Source organism: Phalacrocorax aristotelis, chromosome 4, assembly GCF_949628215.1.
Source record: "Phalacrocorax aristotelis chromosome 4, bGulAri2.1, whole genome shotgun sequence".
Taxonomy (NCBI): domain Eukaryota; kingdom Metazoa; phylum Chordata; class Aves; order Suliformes; family Phalacrocoracidae; genus Phalacrocorax; species Phalacrocorax aristotelis.
In genome coordinates this window covers 110,669-134,438 of record NC_134279.1, presented here as the reverse complement: position 1 = coordinate 134,438, position 23,770 = coordinate 110,669, and the positions used below count along the sequence as shown (strand labels likewise).

General features: G+C 44.9%; 1 protein-coding gene across 1 annotated transcript in view; it reads left to right on the top strand.

Moving 5' to 3' along the window:
• The window catches only part of CFAP299 (cilia and flagella associated protein 299), a 218,381-nt gene extending 194,811 nt beyond the window's left edge, over positions 1–23,570 (top strand). Inside the window, exons 5-6 of the mRNA XM_075089906.1 lie at positions 16,629–16,758; positions 19,133–23,570. Of these exons, the coding sequence (XP_074946007.1) occupies positions 16,629–16,758; positions 19,133–19,228 (226 nt within the window). The 3' untranslated portion in view covers positions 19,229–23,570. The remainder of the gene's footprint in view (positions 1–16,628; positions 16,759–19,132) is intronic.
• Positions 23,571–23,770: the final 200 nt, after the last annotated feature.

Sequence of the window (23,770 nt, the reverse complement as noted above, 5' to 3'; positions counted from 1 at the left end):
CGCGCCGGAGCTGCCACTGAGGAAACCTTCCTGCGACCCTGCTTCTCGTTACATCCCCGGATCAAAATGTTCTCTGTAAGGACACGGTATCTGGCCAGCTCCCTCTCCTGCGCTGGCACACCCTGAGGTTTGTGGGATGCTGATACCACGCTCTCAGAGACGTTCGTATAGCTCAGATAAACATTTGGTAATATGGATTTATGGCCTTCTGTGCACAGGCAGATCACACATGTTGTCATCACATGGAAAGTATTTCCTGAAGAACAGCAGGGGAAAGGGTAGGAGAAGCATGGGCTAGCATTGAAGGTGGGGAAGGAAAGGCAATTCTTCTGTTCTTAATGCTCTTTGGAGTTAATGGTACTGTTTAAAACACTTTGTAGAATTAGTGAGGTAAGGAGAGATGGTTTGGGGTTTTTTGGGTTTGGTTTTGTCTTGTTTTTTGATGGAACATTCAAATTATTTCTCACATCATATAATTCCACCTAAATCATATAATGTTACAAAATATAATCCCAACCTTTTCAGCCCAAAACTGATACAGAAGTTCAGACCATTTGACACTTTTAATGGAAAAGGCACAGTTGACCCCTCGCATCTGCTAAAACAGATAAGGAAATAGAAAACATTTCAATAATGGAAGCTGTATTATTTGTTTAAATAATGCTGCCCTGAACACCAAAGCAGGGATGAAGAATGGGAGTGGTAGTTCTGATCTACGAATTCCTGTATGGCTTATGACCTACGGGTCAACGAGGAAGAGACGCAGTCTCCATGTGAGAGCGTGATGTTTGTCTCGCTGATGTTGCTTCAGATGACCCTGTGCGCATGGATGGGAAAGGACGGCGAGGGCGATTCGGTGGAGGCTGTTTGCTGTGAAAGCTCCTTCCCTCGCCTGCAGGGCAGAGGACAGTGACAGCCCCTGGCTGCCAAGCATGCCGGCAGCAGGGATGTGGTGAAAGCTCAGAGCTGTTACAGGCTGTGATTTGCCAGGGTGTCTGCAGTTCTTCCAGAGCATATTTGCATACGTTCAACAGATGAGTGTTGATAGGCTTCCTCTTTTAATTCTACGGTAATTTTCCACTCTGTTCACGTCTCCACTTAAACACTGATGCATGCCTGAAAATGCCTTCTAAGGTATGTTTCTTGCAAAATTGTAGCTTTACATAAAATACTGAACTATAACACAAATTAGGTTGTGTTCTGTACCTGTGAAATTCTGTCTTGAAGATGACAGGTGACAGATATTAAACGTATTGAAGGTGGGGGTTGTGGTAGTGTATAGGTCTAGTTGGATGCATAGGAACTGCAAAGTTTTCTCAACTTTTGGTGGAGAATATCACTTTTTCGTACTGCTGGACATGTGTTGTGGTTTAAGCCCAGCCAGCAACTGTGTGCCACGCAGCCGCTCGCTCACTGCCTCCTCGTGGGGTGGGGGGGAGAATCAGAAGGGTAGAAGTGAGAAAACTCATGGGCTGAGATAAAACAGTTTAATAATTGAAGTATAATAAGATAGTAATAGAAAATACAAAGCAAACTATGCACGATGCAGTTGCTCGCCACCCACCAGTCGATGCCCAGCCAGTTCCTGAGCAGCGGGCCCCCAGCCGGCTTTCCCCCATTTATATAGGGAGCGTGACGTCTCCTGGTGTGGAATATCCCTTTGGCCAGTGTGGGTCAGCTCTCCTGGCTGTGCCCCCTCCCGGCTCCTTCTGCTGGGACATCTCCAGCCTTCTCACTTGGTAATGCATGGGAAGCTTAGAAGTCCTTGATTTAGTGTAAGCACTCCTTAGCCACGACTAAACCATCAATGTGTTGTCAGCAGTACTCTCTTCCTAAATCCGGAACACAGCCCTGTACCAGCTACTAGGGAGAAAATTAACTCTACCCCAGCCAAAACCCAGACAATGTGGCAATATTCGATTCTATATATGACACATACCTCGTATTTCCAGTACCTTAAAGCATTCAACTACATTAAGCAGATGTGGACAAACAATGATTACATCAGTTATAAATGATAATCTTTTGAGCGGGATTCTCAAATATTAGGGAGGGGAACGACTCATCTGTGTTACTTAACTTAAAACTGCTAGAAAGTTATTAATCTGCTACAAGTCAAATTCTCCCATTGTTAAACTGTTGTGCTATTCCAGTGTTTTGGGAAGAGATGAATATTCATTCTTTTCTTGTGTACACCTGACATATGCTGTCTTCAAAGACAGATGTTTCTCGCTTTTTTGTAATTCTTTTTGGTTTAAGTTCTGGTCTCTGTCCATCGGAGTTTGTAACATTGCTGTCTGTGCTGCCTTGTACGTGGATGTTCTCCATCGTTGTCGCATTTTTGCATTTCCCCCTGTCGCTTGATAACGATTGTTGCGTTTTCTTGCAGTCTTACAACTGTCATTACCTACCCGTTAGGTAAAATCAGAATAATCTTACTGTAGCTCTCAAGGAACTTTATGGATATATTCTTTTGCAAAGTATGTGAAAGAATTTGCTATCTCTGTTTTTACAGTGAGAAATGCTACGCGTGCTTAAATGAGAGTTGTTCTTAAATTGCTCCTAAATGAGAACTAACTTCCCGGGATTTGCAAATGATCATTCTGAATATCCTTCATTCAAAAAGAAGCAGTAGCTTTGGCCTAAAAGGGAGTTTTTCCATTCACCTCTCTGGAAAGGGGTTTTCCTCGTGTGTCATGTGCAGATGTGTAAAAGGCACGTGAGGTTGTTCTCACTGGAGCTTTGTCCTGGACGTGACTGAGATCAAGGCTATTGAATTTTTTTCTTTTCTGTCTCTACAATCGCAATCTTCCTCACACATTAAAGCATCTCCGATGATACACAGGAGATGGGATCCATGCCCATTCTCTGAATACTACAAAATCCACTCTTTTCTTTAGAGTATTTCTTAAAACCTGTGAAAGTGATAAACATGGGGCAAAAGTTCGAAACAACAGTTACTTTCTACTATCAAACTGATGAGGGCACTGAATCAGTTTCCAGGAAGCCTTCATCTGCACTTCAGGCTTTATAGGACATTGACTTTTTCTAATTACTGTGTTAATATTTTCCCTAATGATTATTCAGTGGGTTTTTTTCCTTGCTATGGTTCGTATAAGTTAAAACCGTTGGCTTGATACTCCCCACTTAAAATGCTTTCATGTGGAACTACCACTAAAAGTAATATTTTAACCTGTGAAAATCAGCTATATCTTAGTGAACAACTGGGATCGTTCTTTCTGTATTGTTTCCCATCTCTGGCTTTTGACCATTGCACTTGCATCTGAATTCTGTCAAACCTGGGTTTTGCTATGAGCCCTGATGTTTGCCGCTGAGCAGCGTCTCAGCCAGATGCCTCAGACCCCATTTGCCATAGTTGTAGCATCAATGAGATTCTCGGGTTTTATTTCCCTTACCCACCAGTTAGACTGCTTTGGCTGTATTCCTGAGCGTTCGTTACCATCTATGCCAATGATCACCCTTTTATTTTTTAACAAACGCTGCTAAACCTTTCTGTTTCAAGTAACTGTAAACATCCCAGCAGTACGTGAAAGACTATAGGGAAAGAACTTTTCATCATCTTTTGAAATCGTGACAGACCTTCACGTGGAGCACAGCAGCTTTGGGAGGATCTCCCCCTTGATTCCAGCGGGGCTAAACTTAGGGCTTCAACAGGGGCCACACTGGTGGTATCAGGCTTGGTGGGTTTCGAAGCAGATCGCAACATCTATTTGTTTTATATTGTTTGTGATAATCTTCTCTTTTACTGGGAGACGTTGGGAATTGTCAAGCTTCCAAAGTGATGCTCTGTCAGAGAGTTAGTGAAATTAGGAAGCGTAAAATTCTGAAAGTCAGCAAAGTCACACAGGGAAGTCCAATTAAAACTGTAGGATTGGGGCATCTCAGCCATAGTGCCACTGTTCCTCTTTTTGGATAGGGTCTTTTAAGTCATTTCACATTTCCTGTGTTATGATACACTCGATACTACATCTTCATACGTTTTGGTGAACATAAATGCAGAAAGTGCATATAAGCGCACCCCTGTTGCGGCCTGAGGGTAGTAAGCAGAACAGGTTGGTTGATGTAAGCTAGAAAAAAAATTGATTCTAAGTTGTAGCTTTCTGAGGAGGTTGTTGCAATTGTTCTTTATCTACAGAATGCACTAATGTCCTCTTTACATCTGCAGATTGCAGGCAGACGGGGAGAGTGATTTTCTTAAAAACTGTATTGCTGATTCGGCTTGTTCAATAGGTTTGTCCTTTATAGGGCTACAGATTATGCAGTTATCGAAACTGCCGTGTTAAGTGTGCACCCTCTGGGTAGCTGATTCTTCAAATCTTACAGAAAGGTGTAACAATCACGTTGTCAGCTGTTTATCTGAATGGTGTTTTTTGGAACAGTTGCAGTAACTACAGCCCTGGAAGTCCTACATGTCAGTTTATCCTGTTTTGAACAGACTCTATCATTCTGTGTAAGGCTATGTACTTCCTTTGTTTGCTTCCTGAGGTTCAAATAACCTCAGGTGGTTTGGAGCTCGTGTGAGTAACTATTAGCACGGCCAACTCACTCCCTTCGTGACACTTTATTGGCATCCTCCCTCTGTCACATCGGATCTGTGATCCGTGTCCTCACCTGCAAGACCCAGCAAATGCTTTCAAACTGCTTGCCCTGTCTCCTCACATAGTCAGCACCCCTTCAACCACATGAAGTTCTCCTTCAACTTCCGTCTCTCTCTCCTGCCTTTCCTACTGTCTCCTGTTCACATGTACAACCTCATCCTGTTCATACAGGCTCTTCCCGGAATGGCATCTCTGACCCAAGCATGTGCAGAGCTTTCAGTGCACTGCGTAGTCCTGCTGTATTCAGTGTGTTTCATGTAGTTTTAGGAACTGGGGCCTCCATCCTTTCTATCCCTCCAGATTTCTAAGGTGTTCTGGTTATAGACTGTTTCTCTTTCTAATGTGCAAGTAGATGACAGAGTTTGACTATCTATTTATACCTGTTTGTCTCATGTGCATAAGCTCTGCACTCAGAGAACAAGCTATGAATCTGTCGTAGAGGAGAGAGAAGGAATGTGAATACTCTGTATGCCATGTTGCTTCGTTACTATCACAGCTCTGCTGCCTGGTTTGGATTGAAATAGAGAAGTTGCCTGCCTGATGCGCTGTCATCCCTTTGCTCCGTAGCTAAATGTGAGTTTAAATGAGATATGTTGGTCTCCCAGATTGATTTGAAAGCATAAAAAAAACCCAATCTGTTTTCAGTAATTGTGTTGAGTTGAGCCATTCAAGCTCTATGTTGCTGTGCGGCACAACGGTAGTTGAAAAGTGTGTGCTAATGGATTGTATCAAATTTTTAGCAGCAAAGAGAATAGGCACTGCCTTTTCCTGTACCAAACATTTAACTCTAAGAAACTAATGGATCATACCAAGGCCAGTGTTTGCAAGATGTGGTGCCTGAAGTTAAATCTACTGTTCTTTAAGTAACTAAGTAAGTTGCTTTTTAAGATGTTACTTTTACACTACTAGCTAGCAGTAATTCTCCCCAGACTTAGCAGTCCCGTGGGCGCTCTGGTCCTGCCAAATCCTAGCAAAACACATCTTTTTCTTAACTAGTATTGGCAAGCTGGAAACTGCAAAGCCCATTTTCCAGCAATTTTTACACCCTGAACCCAGAGTTTGTAATCAAGAGGTTTTCTAAGGATGTGTTTTACAACAGCCCTTAGGATCTAGTAAGCTTAAGAGTGACTCTACCAAAGATCTTTTTCCTCACGACAGGGTAGTCCTTTCCTGAAAAGCTGACCTTTTGGCCACTAGGAAGGGAAGTTACGTCGCTGGAGATGGAAACTCCTGATGCATTCTCATTTCTTGTATTTGTGTGTATTTAAAAGCTGAGGTCACTGTGATACAGATAAAATCCCGAGTGTTTTGCAGAAAGGAGGTGGGGAGGCGTGAGTGGGATGAAGGGAGCTGTGGAGCAGTATTTTGAAAATGTGCCCGAATATTTAAAATTTGTCTTCCGAATAGTTGTATAGTTGATGAAGTTTGATGGATATGAGACTTGTTATGCAAAAGCTTGCAGAAAACAGCAAGGCAGGCCAGTGCCGCGCCTCCGCGGTGCCTGATGTGGCATCCAGCAATTTCACAGTCTTGTAGACTAAGGTGCGAGGGAAACTGAGCACTTCTCAGGGACTGAGATATTCCTTGTACTGTTTTCCAGATCCAGTGGGAAAGATATATCTAAATGTCCCCAGGCCGCTTGGAAATTGGAGCCTTGGTCATTCAGCAGACCGGTTGCCCTGAGGATTCCCTCAGTGCCCAAGCCATTCAGATTTCAAAGGATTTGCATTAGTGAGGTCTGGGAAGGAGGAAAGAATCCTTTCCAAGCCTTGAAGGTTGGCTGTCTCCCCTGGATTTACCTCACACCACTAAAGTAAAATACTGGGAAAAAGAAATGTTCATCTTTCATAAAAGTATTATTTTTCATCAGTTCAGCTGCTAATTAGAAGTTTTAGCACATGGTTTTATAGATGAATTCTTTCTGGGCTCGACTCTTTCCCTAAGGAGATTACAGTTGGAAAGGAAGACGACCCTTTGAAAGAAACCACAGGAAGAAAGACAGAGAGGTACATGCATACATGAAGCATGCTTTTAATACATGCCTTCAGAAAAATCCATCATTTCATCTTAGATGCTTAATCCAACTTTGATCAAGACGCTGATTTATTCACGGATGTTAACCCTGCTTCCTTCAGAAGGGAGGACGTCGGAGAGGCTGGCCCACCTCCACAAATACGCGTATCCAAATCTATAGGCAGCAATGCTTTGACATTTCCTTTACCGGCTCCCCTACCTGTCTGGCTGCCATTTAGTTCCTCCAGGTCTTCCTGCTCATCGTGCCTTATTATGACTCTGATCCAACAAAGCACCTAAGCATTGTTTTGAGTGCAGCTTTGGCACACATCTGAAGGTCATGTTTTTAAAGGTGTTAAAGGTGTACTCAGGTGCCCCGGGAGGGATTTTGAAAAACCAGTGGAAGCTCCCTGCAATGCATCCCGCCTACTACGAGAAACCGTCAGGCTTTGGAAATCTCTCTTGGCACATACCTGCATCTTTGGCACCTGAGGCAATTAGTTGAATGATAGCACAAGGCTGCAATTGTTCATCTTGCTGGTGTTTCGTTAATGGAAGATAAAAGCTAATAAGTGAACCTATGTAACAACCAGACAGACAGATGCTGTCCTGTGATGCCTTTCTTAATTTCTAGGTCGGCCTTTGCTAGAAATTCCCCTCAGATAATCAGGTAATAAATCTTTCCCTAAGATTCGATTCTCCTCTGAGGAAGGCTCAGTGATCTTTTCTCCCGTCTCTGTGCTGATCATTATATACTCCCTTGTCTGCCGTGGTGAGGAACTCGTTTCGGTAAAACAGTAGTGAAAGACTTGTGGTCCCCTGTTCTCCAGAGGCTGTTGTTTAGAGCCTTAGCTGGCCACATCGCTTGGTGTGGAACAGGGACGTACGTGTGTGCGTGCTTTTGTAAATGGCGCTCGCTTTATTTGGTTGGTTTGGTTTTGTTTTAACACTCGAGGCCTGGGTAGGAGGGAAACTTTGACTGAGGTTTTTATTTTTATAGGGTGGATTTTTTTGGCTCCCATCTGAAGATGCTTTGAGAAGGCGTATTAGGAAAAAAATAAATTACTCGATTGGCTGACTGCTATCACAGTCACCGTGTACTGGTACACAAAAGAACAGGGACTCTGGTTTTGTTCGTTGATCTATCGGCTATGTGCAACTTCCAGCAGGCCTTCGGTGATTATTAATTGCATGATATGTATAAACTATTCGTCCTGTTGTTCCTTCAGCAATTACATGCCTCTCTCTTTATCTTCTTTGTTGTAGCTTCAAGGTAAAAGTTCTTGTTGGCCGTAAATCCTAATGTGTTGGGTGGTTTTATTCTTTAAAGATGGAGAGACCTAATAAGATAATACATTTGAGTGATTACTGCACAACTTCTGGAGCCTGACGGTAGTTTCATAATTTCTTGGGATTGGGCCGATAACCCTGAGGACTTGAGTTTATTTTCCTTTTATTGCTTTTATTTCTTCTCTTTTTCTTATTAATCTTAGCCTTCATCCTGAAATGCAAAAGGTGTACCCAGCTGAAGTTCAAACAACGCTGGGAGCGCTGAGCAGATTACACAAAAAACATCTTGTCTACGAGAAACATTTCTAAACGCTCCGGCGCTGACGGTGTCTGCTAACACCCCCTGAAAGCAAAAGCAGATGGATCTCCTAGTTGGAGCTCTTAGACTATGGCCTGCACTGAAACGTTTTTCTATTTCGTTATCTGTTTTAGCAGATGTGAGAGGTCAATTGCACGTTTTTCATTAAAAGTGTCAAATGTGAATTGCAGAAGGGAAGGCCCAAGCTCGGCTCAGGTGCCGGCGGGTTGGGCGTGACATTTGCACCGCCCAGCCTGCAGCCACCCGCGCCTTCCTGCGGGCCCCGGGCACAGCCCGGCGGCGACGGGGCATTGCACGCCACGACGCAGGGCAGGTAAAAGCCCCCTCGGCAGTGGTTAAGAAAACGACGTCAGCTGGTTTGTGGGACACCAGTCGCGATTCTCTGTCTGGCAGTGCCTGGGCTTCCAGGATACACAACTCTCAGAAGTGGGAGCGCGTTTAAGAGTTGGAGCGACACAGGTAATGGTTTCGCTTTCGCCTTGTGTTTTCTGTCTGATGCAAGACTCATTTTGTTGTGTAACTATTTGCACAGAAGCACATAGCAGTGTACAGCAGAGGCAAATCAGTTCTGTAAACTCCAGTGTATGGCAGCAGTCCTATGTCTGGAGATATAGTATAAATATATGCAGCAAGAGCTGTCATAGAAAGTTCTGCTAGAGTTTGAGGAAACGGCTCAATTTCCAAATGCTGAAACCAGCTGAATTACACGGGTCATCCCAGACAGGCAGTAACAAAGTCTCTCCGTGATGATGTTTTGCAGAAGCATTTTGCAGGTTATACTAAGTATTTTTTTAAAATGGGTAGCGGTTCTCTTTGTTTAATCTCCCATTTGTAGTTCTCGGTCCAAACTCAGTGAAGGAAAGGAAATCTTTTGCACTCAAAGGTACATTCAGTCAGCGATATGCAGCGTCGTGTCAATGATGGTACACTGTTAAAATCTGTGCCTTGCTGTCCTGGAAGCCAGGGTAGGTAGTGTCCGTTCTTTCCCTGCTTATTTTTTAAATACTTCTTTCTACTTGTTAAGGACCCACAGAGAACTGTTCTGCCCAGAAGTGAGGAGAGTTTGGAAAGAAGGAAGAATCCTAAATGTTGTAAATTAAAAGGGAAGCGTAATGTAGCAGTTAAAGGTTTGTTTTAATTGCATCCTCCTGAGGCAGCAAACTTGAGGCACGCACCTAGATTATGAGGACTGAAATATGTGGCCTGATGGAAGTCCTTGGGTTTTGATTGAAGGTGAAGCGCAATGGCTTGTGAGGTAACAGGATGATGGGCGTATCATGTGTTCTTTGTGTTACGCTTATTTGAAGTCATCTTTGATAGATAATTCATGACCAGAAGAAAACTTATCTGATGAGTTAAGCTCTGTGCAACAAATCATTCAACAGCTCTGTGCATGTACGTGTGAAGCAGAGGAAGAAAATCTAACCATTTTAGATGCTGTTAGACCAACAAGATGAGCTATACAGCAGCTGTTAAAGGGGATAGGCAGGAGAGGTGTGCACTGGCAGCAGTTGAGAACATGGATAGGACTGTGTTTTTCAATATAAGAATGACTATTTTATACGAAGATTAGAGGGTTTTATTATTCTGTCAAGAAAGAGGCTGAAAACCAGAATCGCAGGATGATAGCATCTTTTGGCTGTGGGAATTCCAACTCTCTTGTGTAACAAAATTGCTTTCCAAGGCCTCTTTTTGTTGCTGCTGTTCTGACTGAGAAATATGCCGAGCCGTGATAAACTCAAAATGCACCATTTAGTTACTGCGTCAGCAAGAGCTGCGTGCAGTAGGAAAGCGTCGGACACACAGCATCCTTGAGGCACTTCTAGCCTACATCATAGGGCTCATATATTTGTGTTATACTCTTGTCCACTCTAGCTGTACGTTTCCCAGGCACTGTGGGTTTATAGTTCAGTGAAGCTCGTTGCTGTTGTACTGCTCCCATTAGCCACCTTGCGTTCATCTTCACCCCCTTTCAGCGCATTGCCCTTCATGGTATGCCCAGGAACTCATAAGAGCTGACGTGAGGCTTGCTGAGCAGGCATACAGTTTTACATCAGGTCAACGGAAGCTGCATGTGCTCATCATTTTTGCATATCGTACTGCTTTTTCCTCCTTGATGTAGGGAAAAATGGGCAATCCTAGAGGCAGATCCCAGGCAGGAGGTGAAGCAGCCATGTGGTTTGTGGGGGTTATCAGGAGGAGAGGGTAAGATCAAAGGGTTCCAGTGCCGAGAGGAGCTCTGCAAGCCTTCTGATCTCAGAGTGGCTCCAGCTTGCCGGTGATGATGTTATATGAAAGCAGGCCTAAAGCCAGTCCCTGCGCCCCACTGGACACTCCCCTGCACTCACCGTGCGTGGCATTCACCGTCGGTCTTCATGGCAGGGTCTCTCGTGCAGAGGGCTTGGCTGTCTGCCAGTCCTCGCAGCGCTGGTCCTCTGGTGCCAGGTCAGGATCTCAGCCCTTCCACGGCGTGTTGAGTTTTTCACCCTTTAGCTGTGAAATCACAAGTGAACGGCAATCAGCATGGATGTGCTCCTTTCAGAGCTCTTCTTGCCAAGTGTCACCTATGTTTTTTTTAAAAAAAAAAAAAGGGAAAGGAAGGGAAAAGGGAAAAAAATGCTTCTAAACCATAGAAAATAGGAGGTGTCAACAGCTCAGGGAGGTATTTTCAAACTCTTGATATTCATAAGCTTCATCACCATGAAGTAGCTGTAGTCCCAATGACGAGCAGTGATATGTTAGTTCCTGTCCTATGCTTGCTGAACGTACGGGGTGAGCATCAGCCCTTCTGCAGCCAGTGGCAGCTTTGCTGCTATTCTCTCCTGAGCTGAATTTCAGGGTTCCTATGGTCGCTTGGGAGAGATGCAAAGGAAAGGCTGCGTTCGGGAACCGCAGAGAGGAGGGTTTGGTGCTGGCTGCCGAGTGCTGCTGCAGGAGCTGTCCAGATTTGAGCAAGAGGGCGAAGCTGCGTCTCTGCTAGGTTCAGCCATGTCCAGTGCGAGCTGGCACAGCGGTCTTCTGTAGAACTGCCTTGCAGCCACGAAATGTCATTGCTGACCCGGTGCCGATGGGGCCGTTTCCCAAGTTCAGTAATGAAATGCAGCGTGCTACGTATTAGCTAAATGGCAAAGGCAAGGCCAAAACAGTCTTAAAGATGATTTCTGTCTGGAGTGCTAACATCCTGTCACCATGCCAGTTCTGAGCAGGGAAGCTTGGCCACAGATTAGAGGCAGAGATCCCCATTACTCCCTGTGCCAGCAGGATAAAGAGGACGTGTCAGACACTCGCTATCTACTGTGGTGACTCCTGCTTTGTAACTGCACGTGCAGCAGGCGGTACTGTGCTTTTCCACTGCCTCTAGGAAACGCAGGCATGAATTGGTCATATGGGCCACATGCTCATTCCTACCAATTTTATACAAGAGTTCGCTGGAGTTACTCCTGATCTACAACCAGTTTGCAAGATAATGAGCCACTTGAGTTCAGCTAAATGCTACAGGGTTTTAATTCAATAGTGACAATATAGCACAGGTAAGCAGGGAAAAACATCACCAAAATGGGTACTGCGCACAATAGCTGTGGACAAATCGAACTGCCTTGGTTTTCCAAAGCACCGCAACGTCTCACCCTACCCTGGCAGTCATTCGATCAACGCAATTATTTCAGTCAAAGCTGCTTCAAGATGAAAAGCAAAACTCAGCATTTTTAAATTTCTTAGGTAGAAAAAGTAGCTTGTTCTTGTTTAACCAGAGGTCTGTGACATGCATCTTGTTATGAAACAGCGGTTGGCATGGAGTCAGTCACATGTGCTGTATTACATCGTGTCACGTCCCGTTGAGGCATTGACCTTGTTTGCACCAGGAGGCTGTGGAAGGACTGATGGGCCAAATCCCATCCAAGTATGTTTCTACTTTGTCGTATTTGGCAAGTGCATGCAGAATGCCAGCTTCCCCCCATTAGAATGATTACCAGTGCGCTCCTACCGGAGGGCAGAAAGAAAGAGAATGCCAGGATAAAGAAACTGGTGCTTCTTTTTATTCCCGGTTCTCGTCTCCTTTGTTGTCCTGCATCCCACTATCTCCCTTGTCTGCACCCTTCTGCCGCTGCCCAGCTAAAGCAAGCTGGTCTGTAAATTACCAGGAGGTGGTCTGAAGCCAGATAGTTTGCATCACAAATTCACAGAACCACAAACTGAAGAAGGCTGTTGAGCCATCATTGTTTATAATTAGTTTTTGACTGAAGTCCCAGTCTGCTATAGGGAATGGTTTTATCTTTGTGTATGTGTGGGTGGGAAGAGAAAAGCAGAGAACTGAATCAAGGAACCAATCCTTATCCGGAGGGGAAGAAAGAATAGGGTTAGTATAATCTAACCCCATGGGATCAAAGGTGGGGCCAACACAGACATAAACACCTTTACACTGTGTTCTGTCTCCCTGATTTTGCTGATCTAAATAGTAAATAGTAAGTTGGGACAACAAAGCCCTTACCCTGCAGATGCACACCTTCTTTTCTCTTGGTCAGACGGTGATGGGCAACCCTCAGTTCGTTCAGCGTCTGAGGCGCTCTCTGTTCTGTCCAGCCCCAATGCACTGTGGCATTTCAACCCCTGGAACAAGCTGTGTAAGTTTTTCCGTCACAGCTCGTTTCCCACTGCGGAATAAGGGAAAAAGGGGGACAATCACACACTGAGGCATCAAAATCCAGTTTGTAATCTTGCCAAGGATTTGCCTCTAGGAAAACGATTCTTCAGCTCCCTGAATGTGAACAGCCACAGGACTCCAACCAAAGCACCCATCTCCTGGCTGGAGCTGGCAGTTGGGACCCTTCGCCGCGCTGCCGTCGGCCCACGTGTCCCAGGGGAAAATCTCCAACGTTTTTTGTGCCCTGGTTCCCCCAGCCACTGCAATAAAGCCTGCCTTACATCTCACAAGAATGTCAAGCGGTTTAATGTGTGTTTACAAAAGGACCCAGAGATTTTTGGATTAAAGACATTCTGTAAGCACCATGTGTTTTGATGTGCTGCCATCTTGGTACCCAAAGGATAACTTTAAGGGTACAAAAACCTCTATTCAGACTCCTGTGTTCTGGGAGGGCACCTGCCTGCCTGCAGAATGAAAATCTGCTCAGACCAGAATTAGCTGATGAATGGGAAAAAAACCCCGCCTCACATACTTTAGTCTGTATTCTCAAAGTCAGGGTGCTACTTGTTATATACCTCTGCACGAACAAGTCAATTTCTAAAACAAAACAAAAAACATAGAAACAAAGAAACAAACAAAAAAAATTTTTAAAAAACCCAAGGTGTATTCTTCCTGCAGCTGGACTATGGGCACTGCTAAGTCTCTCATACTCCACGTACTTAAGTGCCGTGCTGGAAATAGCTACATTTGTTCCAAAACACATGGTAATCAAACAAAATAATAGAAAAAAATGTATGCTGAATTTTTTTTCATTGGCCACGTTCTAGGTCATGTTCATCTGTTAGCATGTTTTCATCTCAGGGTAATTTAAATATTTAAAGCCACGTGGGATTCTGCTAACAGAAATCAGTTTGATTAGATTGGGATTATAGTAACTCCTAAAAAGCACTTACTGCTGAAGTTTAGTTTACTATTTATTGTAGAGAAAGCAGCACAGATGAGATGGGATTCCCTAGGTCGTGATTTCCAGCCCCGTCTCTTGCAGCAGCCTCGTGGCAGAATACACTGATGACAGTGAGCAGGTTTCACCTTAACAGTAACTGGCAGGGGAGAGGTGGCTCCAGAGGAGCCTTCTCCAACCCCTTGCTCCTCTGATCAAAATGTTCTTCTGACCTCCTGCCTCTTTAGGCAGTAAAAGGAGCGTTAGTAGTATTTTCTGCTAGCATGTGTTACTTTGTCCTCCCAGTACCACTGTCCTCTAGATGGAGCAGCCCTTCTCCTCCTACCTGCCGAAGGTGGGTGTGAGGCTTACTCTAATCTCTTGATGTTGTCAGTTTTCCGTGAAGAACACGAATAAAGGTATGCAGGGGAAATGTCCTTCTGTGGCCAGACATCTAGGCTTCGTTAAAGCCGCCGCCGTCTTGCTGTCTGCGCTGGTCTTTGTTTTAGAGAACATGGGAATGCCAAGAAGCTCGGGGCTTGTACGGGGGGGCAGGCAGCTGGAGAGTTGCGCAGGCCACTGCCCCGTTCTCGTAGCCCTCGCTACAGGCTTCAGAGAGATTCGCTTTGTTTGGCGGTGGACTTGGGATTTATGCCTGACATCTGAGCACATGATGGGAACTTATCTGTCACGGAGTGAAAGAGTCCATAACAAAACTGTTTGCACCAGACATTGATTTCCCAGCAGAAAGGCTGTCTGAGCTCTGATCTTGTCTTCACTGGCTTAAATGGGGAAGTATCGGAGAAGTGGGGTTGGAAACTTGGCAAAATGCAGGAAGTTATTATCCGACAGCTAATTGACAATTTCTGCCTTCAGATGTGTAATTTCTTTTTAATGAATGTGGGGAAGTCTTTGCAGAGAGACACATCTCCCCACGCCCCGCGATAATGTAGAGCAATCCCTTCCTAATCTGGTAGTGGTTTTCTAGCAGAAACAATATCTATTTGTGCAATTGGATTCATTAACCAGGTTGTGTCCTCGGAGAGAGGGAAAAGCTGTAAGAACGAAATCTGGTAACCGAGTAGAGAGTTAAAGGATATGTGTATTTAATTTGTATATGAGTTTGTGCATATTCTTATTCTTAGATTTAAAGTGTGAATGAAAAAATCTTCCGTTTTCCACTTAATGTGGGTACTCAGGAACATTAAATAATCTTATAGATGACAAATTAACGTGACCAATTAGCATATCAAAGCAAAACAGTTATTACTACTAGGCTAAATGAATTGTGTCCACCCACCTTCCGCTCATTTTCTGTAGGCATCTAAGCATTCAGCTGCCCAGAGTTCCAGAGGGCAGCTTCTACTCGCACTCACTCGCTTGCTCAAGGACATAACTTTGTGCTGAGCACACCATTTTACGTTATCTGGCTATAATCCAAGGCTGTCGACTTCAGTGGCAAATCACCTGCCGACTTCCGTGATGCCGGGACGAACTCTGTAGGGGCATTGTAAATTCATCTCCTAGTCATTACACATTGCTCCGCTCCTACCAGAGGTGTTCAGGCTATAAAAAGGTTTGGTATACATAACAGCGAGGCCTGTCGTTTTGCCCTCTTTCAAACTGAGAAAGAAACCAAGGCGCTCTGAAAACCAGAACCGTGTATCTAGTTGGAATGGAGCATCTTTGCAGAAGGCAGGAAAATGAAAAGGTGTTCTCTATGTTTCTTGAATCCTCCTTAGACGCAGGGTGATTTCCTGACTTCCTTCCATCTCCTCCGTCCTTTGCAAAAGACACACTCATCTGATCAGCAGCAGAAATGCAGTGTGCCACTTCAGGGATCAAATGAGTGTCCCAGCGAGGTGCGCACGGCAGCGCCACGGCATTGTCCAATTTGTAGGTACGTCTGAGCTGAGAAGATTTCTAAACAAATCCGAACAATGAGCGTGCCAATGACAGACTGCTCGTTGGCCCCGTGGCAAGTACAAGGGCCACAAGGCCTGAGGTCAGGTGATAAACAGTTTGAGAAGTCCGAAAGCAGAAATGTAAGACGACTCGGGAAATTCCAGCACCTCTGACCTGAGAGAAAGGCAGATGAACTGCTGAAACCCTCCTGTGTCCATTTTGTATTTGACGTGGCCGACTGATTCCTTTTGAATTTTGTTCAGCGCCAGACGTTTTGGAAACTCGCGAGCGCAGTCAGCCTGATTGAGCGGTTTGCTCCAGGACTAATCCCAGGCTGACACATACAGATCTCTGGGGAGCTGGGATTTTCCTTGGGGAGCTGGAGTTCAGCCCATGAGGAGCCTTGCAAAAACTCCTTACTACCAGAATTATATTAAAAACAAGAGAAAGGAAAGCAGTAAGGTAGCAAGAGACTCCCAGTGAGATCCTAGGGGGAAACCATCAGTTCCCACATCTGGTCTGCAGACCTGTGGTGGTCCAGGAAGCACTTTCAGGTGGTTTCCAGAGCTGTTTCTGTCACAGTAGTAGTTCTCAAGCACTACCACTTCCCACTAGTTATAACCCAGGCTCCAAGTCTTTTAGTAACACTAGTGCTGAGTGAATGAGGAGACAGCAAGGGGCCTCAGTTACGGTTTGCCAGAGATCAGATACGTAGGGCCGCATTTGGACAGGTTTTCAAATATTTAGTAGACTTCTGCTCCTTGGTGAATCTGTCTGGCTTTCAGAGGGGCTGTTATGGAATCAGGAACTACTCAGCATGAATGAGGAGGTCAGAATCTGCCCTTTAAGCTGGAAGAATGACATCCATTAAAAGTACAGCATTTCTGTTTCCCATTTTCACAGCTTTTACAACTGGGATAGAAATGTCAGCACTTCAAATTCCAGCCCAAATTACGAAGTGATTGCAGAAAACGCCTGTGGACTACTCTTCAAGAACAGAAGTGATAGGAAGATAGTAAATGTGGATCCCAAGGTAAATGTCTCTTCCCCCACCCTGCCCCACCCCACCCTGCCCAATATTCTAAGCTTTCTTTATGCGATGGAGTTTGACTGCTAAACTGTTGAGTCCGATGGCAAATAGTGTCTTTATCAATACACACCTAATATTTCAGGCTTACTCAGACGTGCTGTTCTCCTTGTTAACACAGCTGCTCTGGTCCGTGTCAGGGTAAAGTTAGCCTACCTCGGGTACGACTGAGTGTGTCTAAGCCTTTCCCTTGTGATGACAAAAATCAGAAGTTGAACTAACTGATAAAACCAAAAGGTTTCGGACGCAGGGTTTCTCTTATACCCTGCCCGTGATCCTTCCAACCAGAATGAGAAACTGATGCCATTCCTGCCAGGATAAGCTGCAGGCTGAGGCTATGTCATATTGATTGAATTGCTGAGAAGTGCTAAGGAGAGGGAGGCATGGCAGAGGGAACGGGCTGAGGAGGAAAGTGGAGCTGACTGGGAGATGGGAAGAGTGAAGTATGGGAGAGTATAAGCAGGTACCTCTGGTGTGGAAAGACACTGCGTTTTACTCAGAGGACGACACGTGCGCCTCTAGCTAAAAGGAAAAATTGCTAAAATATTGGCAACACATCCTGGGGCTGGTGGTCCCTGTACCTATCTCCTCTTAAAAATCAAGTGTCTATTGCGAGACATGCCTGCAGGTGGATAAAAATAAATATTGGATAAAATTAAATAAATATTAGGCTACTTTGACACAAAAAAGCTGCAATTTGCAGGAACTGTAGTACCCCAAATCCTAGCAGTGCCTGCTGAACACAAACAAGTCCAAAAAGCAGAATCAGTTCCTGCATCCTGAAGTGTGGGCCATCCTCTACCCCAGCACTTTTGCAGTGGTGAACCAAAACTGGCAGAATTCCCTTCCCAACCACACACAGTCCTTATTCTTCCTCCTTAATACAAAAGATTGCAGAAGTCGTGAGGAAAGCGGCCCTGTTAAGGTCATTTAGTTCTCGTTGCAGATTGAGATTGTCACTGGCGTAAGGGTCAAACGTGGATTTTAAACCCTGTCCCTCACAAAAGCGAAATTTGACACTAGGTGCATCTTCTTGGGGAGAGGTGTCTTTCTCCAGCACGGAGTAAATGGTTCAGAATGATTTGCAACTGCATAAAAGAAAGGATACTTGTGCCTCGGTACCACTATAAACTGGACGAAGGTTGTGGACTCTGTGTCTGATTGACAGCATAGATGTATGCTTTGCTTTCACCTAAAAATGGCTCTGATTCTGTTATTGCTGAAGTTGATTGGTCTTTCCTGTTTATTTACATAGCAGTTGGATCCAAACAAAGCCAATGCTCGAGTCATACCCAGACGTCCCATTTTCGGCTGTAGTTGAAAGCTGGATTAAATTGCCGTGGGTATTTTAACTTTCATGTTGAAAGTTGAATGGCTAATAACGTTATAGGCAGCTTCCCTCTGTAAGAAACCGACTGTGTTCCTCTGATGCCAGCTGCGCTTTTTTAAACTTTACAACTGAAGTCCCTAGAATTTAGATTGGATGTGACAAACACACCCAGGCTTTGGTTACTCTCAAAACCAACATGAACTAAGCTGGGCAATAATTTGTTTGGGTTTCTGCTGAACTGATCTAGGATGATGGTTTCTTTGATGTGCTTCCCCTGAAAGATGGTCGCATATGAATAGTAACAGTACCAAATATCAAATTATGTGCATTTCAAAATAAGTGCATTGGTTTGTTAGAAATTCAAAAATGCATACCTAAAAATGTGTTTGGTTGCATTGAAAGTGGGCCACCAATCCAACTTCCTGCAGCTGCAGAACATCTGTAACAAATAACGAGCTCTTTAGTGTCTATGTGAAAGATCCTTGCGTGCCAGGAGCCACTTTAAGAAGCGTTTGTGCTTGTGCATTGTGTCTCCCCACAGGTTGCAGGGCACAGCGCTGTGAGTCCCCATGACATCCATCTGGCTTTGGCTTTTCTGTAACACTCACTGATGGAGAACGAGATTTTGAGGAGTGCTTGCTACGGGCCAAACTGAAATTGGCACGAGTTCTCTCTCACAGGGTTCAGCTTGAACAGACTTAGTGCCAGCTGCCTGATCTTTGCAAGCGGGCCTTCTCCTTGACCAGTCGATGGTCCACTTGTTCCTAATTGTATTTAGCTAAAAGAGCTCTATCGCTGTCTTTGCACCTGCTAAAAGCATTGCAGGAGGAACGAACTGCCTGGTGCCGGGACATGGATCTTCACTAAGAAATCGCCACCCTCAGAGTTAGTTGCATCTATGTAACAAGGGAAGAAGAAGAAAACTCACTACATTAAAATCCCTGTGTTTTCCCTCTCCTGACTGGGTCTCTGTCATCTTTTGTGTTTCAGGCCTACCCAGGAGACAACACAACACGGACGCCTGTTAAAACCGATCTCTATCTCCATGTTGTTATCTATGACCATATCGTCAGAAGAGGGACCTGAGGTCCATCTATGTGGCTCTTCTCGCAATTATTTGTCATCTGGAAGAAAAATAAACAGTTGAAAGATCTTTGTCTTGCGTTCAGGGGTAGGAAGCGGGATTTTTATACTGGTTTAGAGCTGGTTTGTGCTTCGCTCCTTGAGGAAAGTGGAAGGAAGATTCCATAGTGTCTGTACAGTCCATGTATCTGGGCCCCTTGTTTGTCTTGTGTGAAGTCCATGGGGTATGTCAGTCACAAAAGCACCTAAAGGGAAGACAGAAGGTTTGGACCCAACTTTTCCCACTACTCCTAAGGCAGCAGGGCAGATGGGACACAGGTGCTGAATTCTTTCCTGGGGTAAAGCAACGAAACTACTGTCCCGTAGTTCCCCAGCAACAGGATGTTTTAAATTCTTCCTGGGAGACTCTTTTTTTTTAGGTAGGCCTGGACTTCTGTTGAGCAGCTAACACCATGTAACACGGACCAAGCCATTCACAGGGTAGCAGGGAGAAGTGATACCAAATTGACTGGTAATTGTAGAGTGATCTGCAGCATTTTGATGGCATTAGTGGTTCCTTGAAAGCCGCCTCTTATCCGTTCCTGCTCGCGCTGCTGTTCTAGTACCGACTTGCCAGAAGTTCGGGCAGCAACGCAATGGCCCAAGGGACTCTTTTCCATTCCCAGGGCAACTGGAGAAGTTGCCCGTGCTTACGTGACCCAGCTGGCATAACCACCAACGTAGCTGTCTCCTTGCTGGAGAAGTGGAAAATGGCATAAAGGTAAGCAGCAGGGAGGCCTAGCAGGAAACAAAAGCAATAATTACAGATAAAAGAAAAAGGATGTGGAGGCGAAGGCAGAGGAAACAAAGGCAGAAGGTGGCTGAAGAAAATCCCCCGGACCTTATTCTTTAGGGGACTGGATTATTTTAATGGTATTCTCTGGCCTCAGTACTGTGCATTTCTGAAAAGGACAAGCGAGGCAACTCAGACAAGAAAAAAAGATGGTAGCAGCGCTGCTGGGCTTACCGTAGGGTGGGGTTTATCTGCCAGCCTCATCACGAGCACGTTCCCTTTGGAAAAGGCTGAGCGCCTCGGTCTTAGCAGTTGGCGCATTAAAGATCCCTTTACTGCAAGGAGAGGGAGTGTTCCAACAATTACAAAGTGAAAGTTGTTACTTCAAAGCTTCAGTAATTTGGGAGAGACTTAGAAGCCTTGTTTCCTCTCCCGTAAAACCTTCCATGTTATGAAGTTCTGCCATTTCTGAAATACCATAAAATCTTTTACTGTAACACCTTGCTTTTATATAGAGCGCTTCACCCATAGCACCCTGAAGCTTTTGCAGCAGAGGCGCAAGCTGGAGGTGAGGTCTCTCGCCCCTGAGCCGCAGCCAGGTTGCGGAGGGAGCGCCCCGAGCGCGGCAGGGCTGCTCGCCGTGTCAGGCCGAGCCTCCGCGGCCCAGCCCCGGCCGCTGCCTCCATAGCCGGGTCGGCAGAGCCCCCTAGTGTAGACGGAGCAAAGGCCGGCAGCAGGAGCCTCCCTGCCCGCTGCGGGCAGCGAAACCCAGCGCTCGCTGGAGCCCTGCACATCAAAGCGGATGGAAATACCGAGGTAAAAGCCTGCTCGGAGAACAAACGGGCAGAGACGAACGATGCCTCTTCCCAGGGCTATTAACGGGAAGAACAAAAGCCCAAGGCTGTGGTAACGCTTTGATTTTGCAGAGGGCTGTAGGTACGTCTCCAGAGGGAAGACCTTGCACGGTTAGGGCAGGCTCCTCCTGACCTTGGTGCTTCTGGGTGTTTCCCTCATTTGCCAGTACCACACATAAAGATTTCCATCGTTCCTTGCATCTCACCTGAAAACCAGGCTTCTGTCATTGACTCAGCTTTGCTTTGCTGCCCCAGTGTCTTGAGGCAGCTCAAGGGAAGGGCTCGATATTGACTCACAAATATTTTTATAGCATTGAAACAAAATGGCCTTTATAGTACAGCTTAGCATTTGGGATATTTTTTTTTACCCCAAGAAAAGAAAATGAATACTCCTGAGCCATTTTGAAAACATTAGGTTTTGCCTCTCGAACACTGGAGAGGGAGAAATCCTCACCACGAAGGCTGGTAGAAGGAACAAGTGGTGGAAAGGGTATGAGGTTTTTTTTATTGACGAATGAATTGTCATTTTTCCTTCTCAGTCTAATCGGATTTTAAAGTAACGTTACAAAACCTAAGTTGGAAAGTGGTCCCTGGAGTTTGGAGAACATTATCTCAGAATCATAACAAATAAATAAGTAACATGAAGTAGAACTTAAGAGAAATAGATTTTCAACTTTAGAAGTTATTTCCACGAATTAATCTTTGTTTTCATGTTATTAATCAATACTCTTGATTCAGAAGAACAGCAGGAAGTCTAGGACAATCCACTGTCTACACGTGCAGGAAAATGGAAGGAAGTTTGGATCTGAGTGAGCTTTATGTATTTCCAGGTCAGTGAGCACACCAATGCACTGTATATCTCTAAGGATAGGTAATGGAAGACCGTAGATGTAGGAAGCCTCATCTTTTGCAGTCGGCGCTGACCTCCTACGCAGTTGTAATTTCATGCTATTTCTGACTTGGTCAGTAAACCTCGCTTGTGACAAAAAGTAAACTGTAATATCTGCAACGAAAGGATGGTATTCACAGAATTTTGGGCTGTTTGGTAAACTAACGTGATTTCTTCCCACCCGTCCTTGCGTATGAGCTAATCTCCTGGTGTTCTGTCTCTCTGACGTTCAAAACCTAGGACCCCAGAGTGTTATCGTAAACGAAAGCTCCCGAGTTACATGTTGTAGTCCTTTGCCTGTCCTAACTGGAAGAAACTCTAGCCTCTGCTGTAAGTGAAAATCTGTCCCCAAACGCTTCTGTAATAATCTGACTTGCATTTTAAAGAAGAGGCCAATTTTCTTAGACAAACAGGATAGTGCCTAAAAGCAATGAAGTGCTGTTGGAGACTCCGTTTCCCTAGAAAGTCAGCAGTGGTTTTTCCCAACATCTTGTCACTGTTCAGCCCTGGGTAGACAGACGGCGAAGTGGACTTGCAAAACATATGGTAATCAAGAGAGAAGCTTTCAAGGACTGATAACCACATGAAAGCTTCCTGTATATGTTCTTGTGCTCTGTGACTTTTTAGCAGAAACAAATGCAAACTGTCCAGCCCGGAACTATTGCCTGCCATAAACGTACGGTGAATGGAAATTTCCCCATTCTGTTCTGAAAAGGGACTCTGGTATTGTCGCTGATCGTGACGTTTACTGCAGGTACAGAGTTCGCACGCTGCCGTAAGATCTCTGATTTTAGGCATTGATGGGAAAGGGCACCCTTGCAAGGGATCCCCAGAACCTTAGATTTTATACCAGTAGTGGCGGGGTTTGTGTGTTGTTTTTTTTTTTCAAGCATGTCTAAACTGCATGCATGAGTTTACGGTCTACAGATTTTTATTAGCTTGTATGTGTTTTGGATTCTTCTATGTTTCTTTACCTCCTCTGCCAAAATCATAGTTCTTTTTATGTGGAGTCTGGATCTTTGGTCTAGCAACAACGTTCGGAACTGTTGCTGCTGTTGTTGTTTTGCATAATAGAGTGAAGCTCAAATGTAGTGTGAGATTGGTGCCGAACAGCTCCGTCCTGAGCTGTAAGCAGAATCACAAGAAGAGTTATTGTTTAATACAAAATATAGTGCGTTGAAAAGAAAAGTAATTTTCCGCCACAATCTGAAGTTCTTTATTCTTAACTGTCACAATGGGATGCTTTGGTGGAGTTAGAAACTTCTCATATTCTGTGAAATGAAATAATGATGAGTTAGGTGTGGTTTTATGGAGAGGCATCGGCAGCCTTGCATTCTCTGACTGGAAGTGGTTTCGTGGAAGGCCAGGTGTCTGAGAACCCCAGCAATGGCGGTAACTGAGCCCCACTTGTGAATTTGGTAGCTGTACGGTAAAGTATCGGCTCGTGAACACAACAACGCTTCGTGAACTCTTAAGTTGGTGACTCCAGCAGCAGCCTTGCCAATCTAGCTGCATCTTCAAAGCTGAAAGAAGGAAATGGGGGATGGTACCGCCACCTTAATAGCTGACCCCTATCTCGTGTATAAAACAGGATCCCCAAGCAGCATACAGCTTGGTCATTAGGTGTTCTTCTTTTGGCCATCAGTGAAAGAGGTTGTAGGGAAAAATTCTCCATTAACTCTAACGCCCTACATACAGAAAAGAAATCAGATTAAAAATTAAGAAAACCTTTGGGCAATTCTCTGCAAGGCAGGCAGGGACAAGCAGTGCAGGCCAAGCCACTGTTCCCACTGCAAAGAAAACAAAAACACAGGTGCTGAATGTACTGAAGCCATGCAGATTAGCCCCGTGTGCAGTATACGCTCTTTACAAGAACAAAAAACATCACTCTCGTTATTTGGCTATTGTTTGCTAGAGGCATGTTTTATTTCAGCTCAACTCCAAGCAGAGTTATTACAGATCCCACAGCAGAAGTTCTCTGTGATGAGAGAAACATGTGATCTCCGGGCCCTAGAGGAAAAATTATGCTG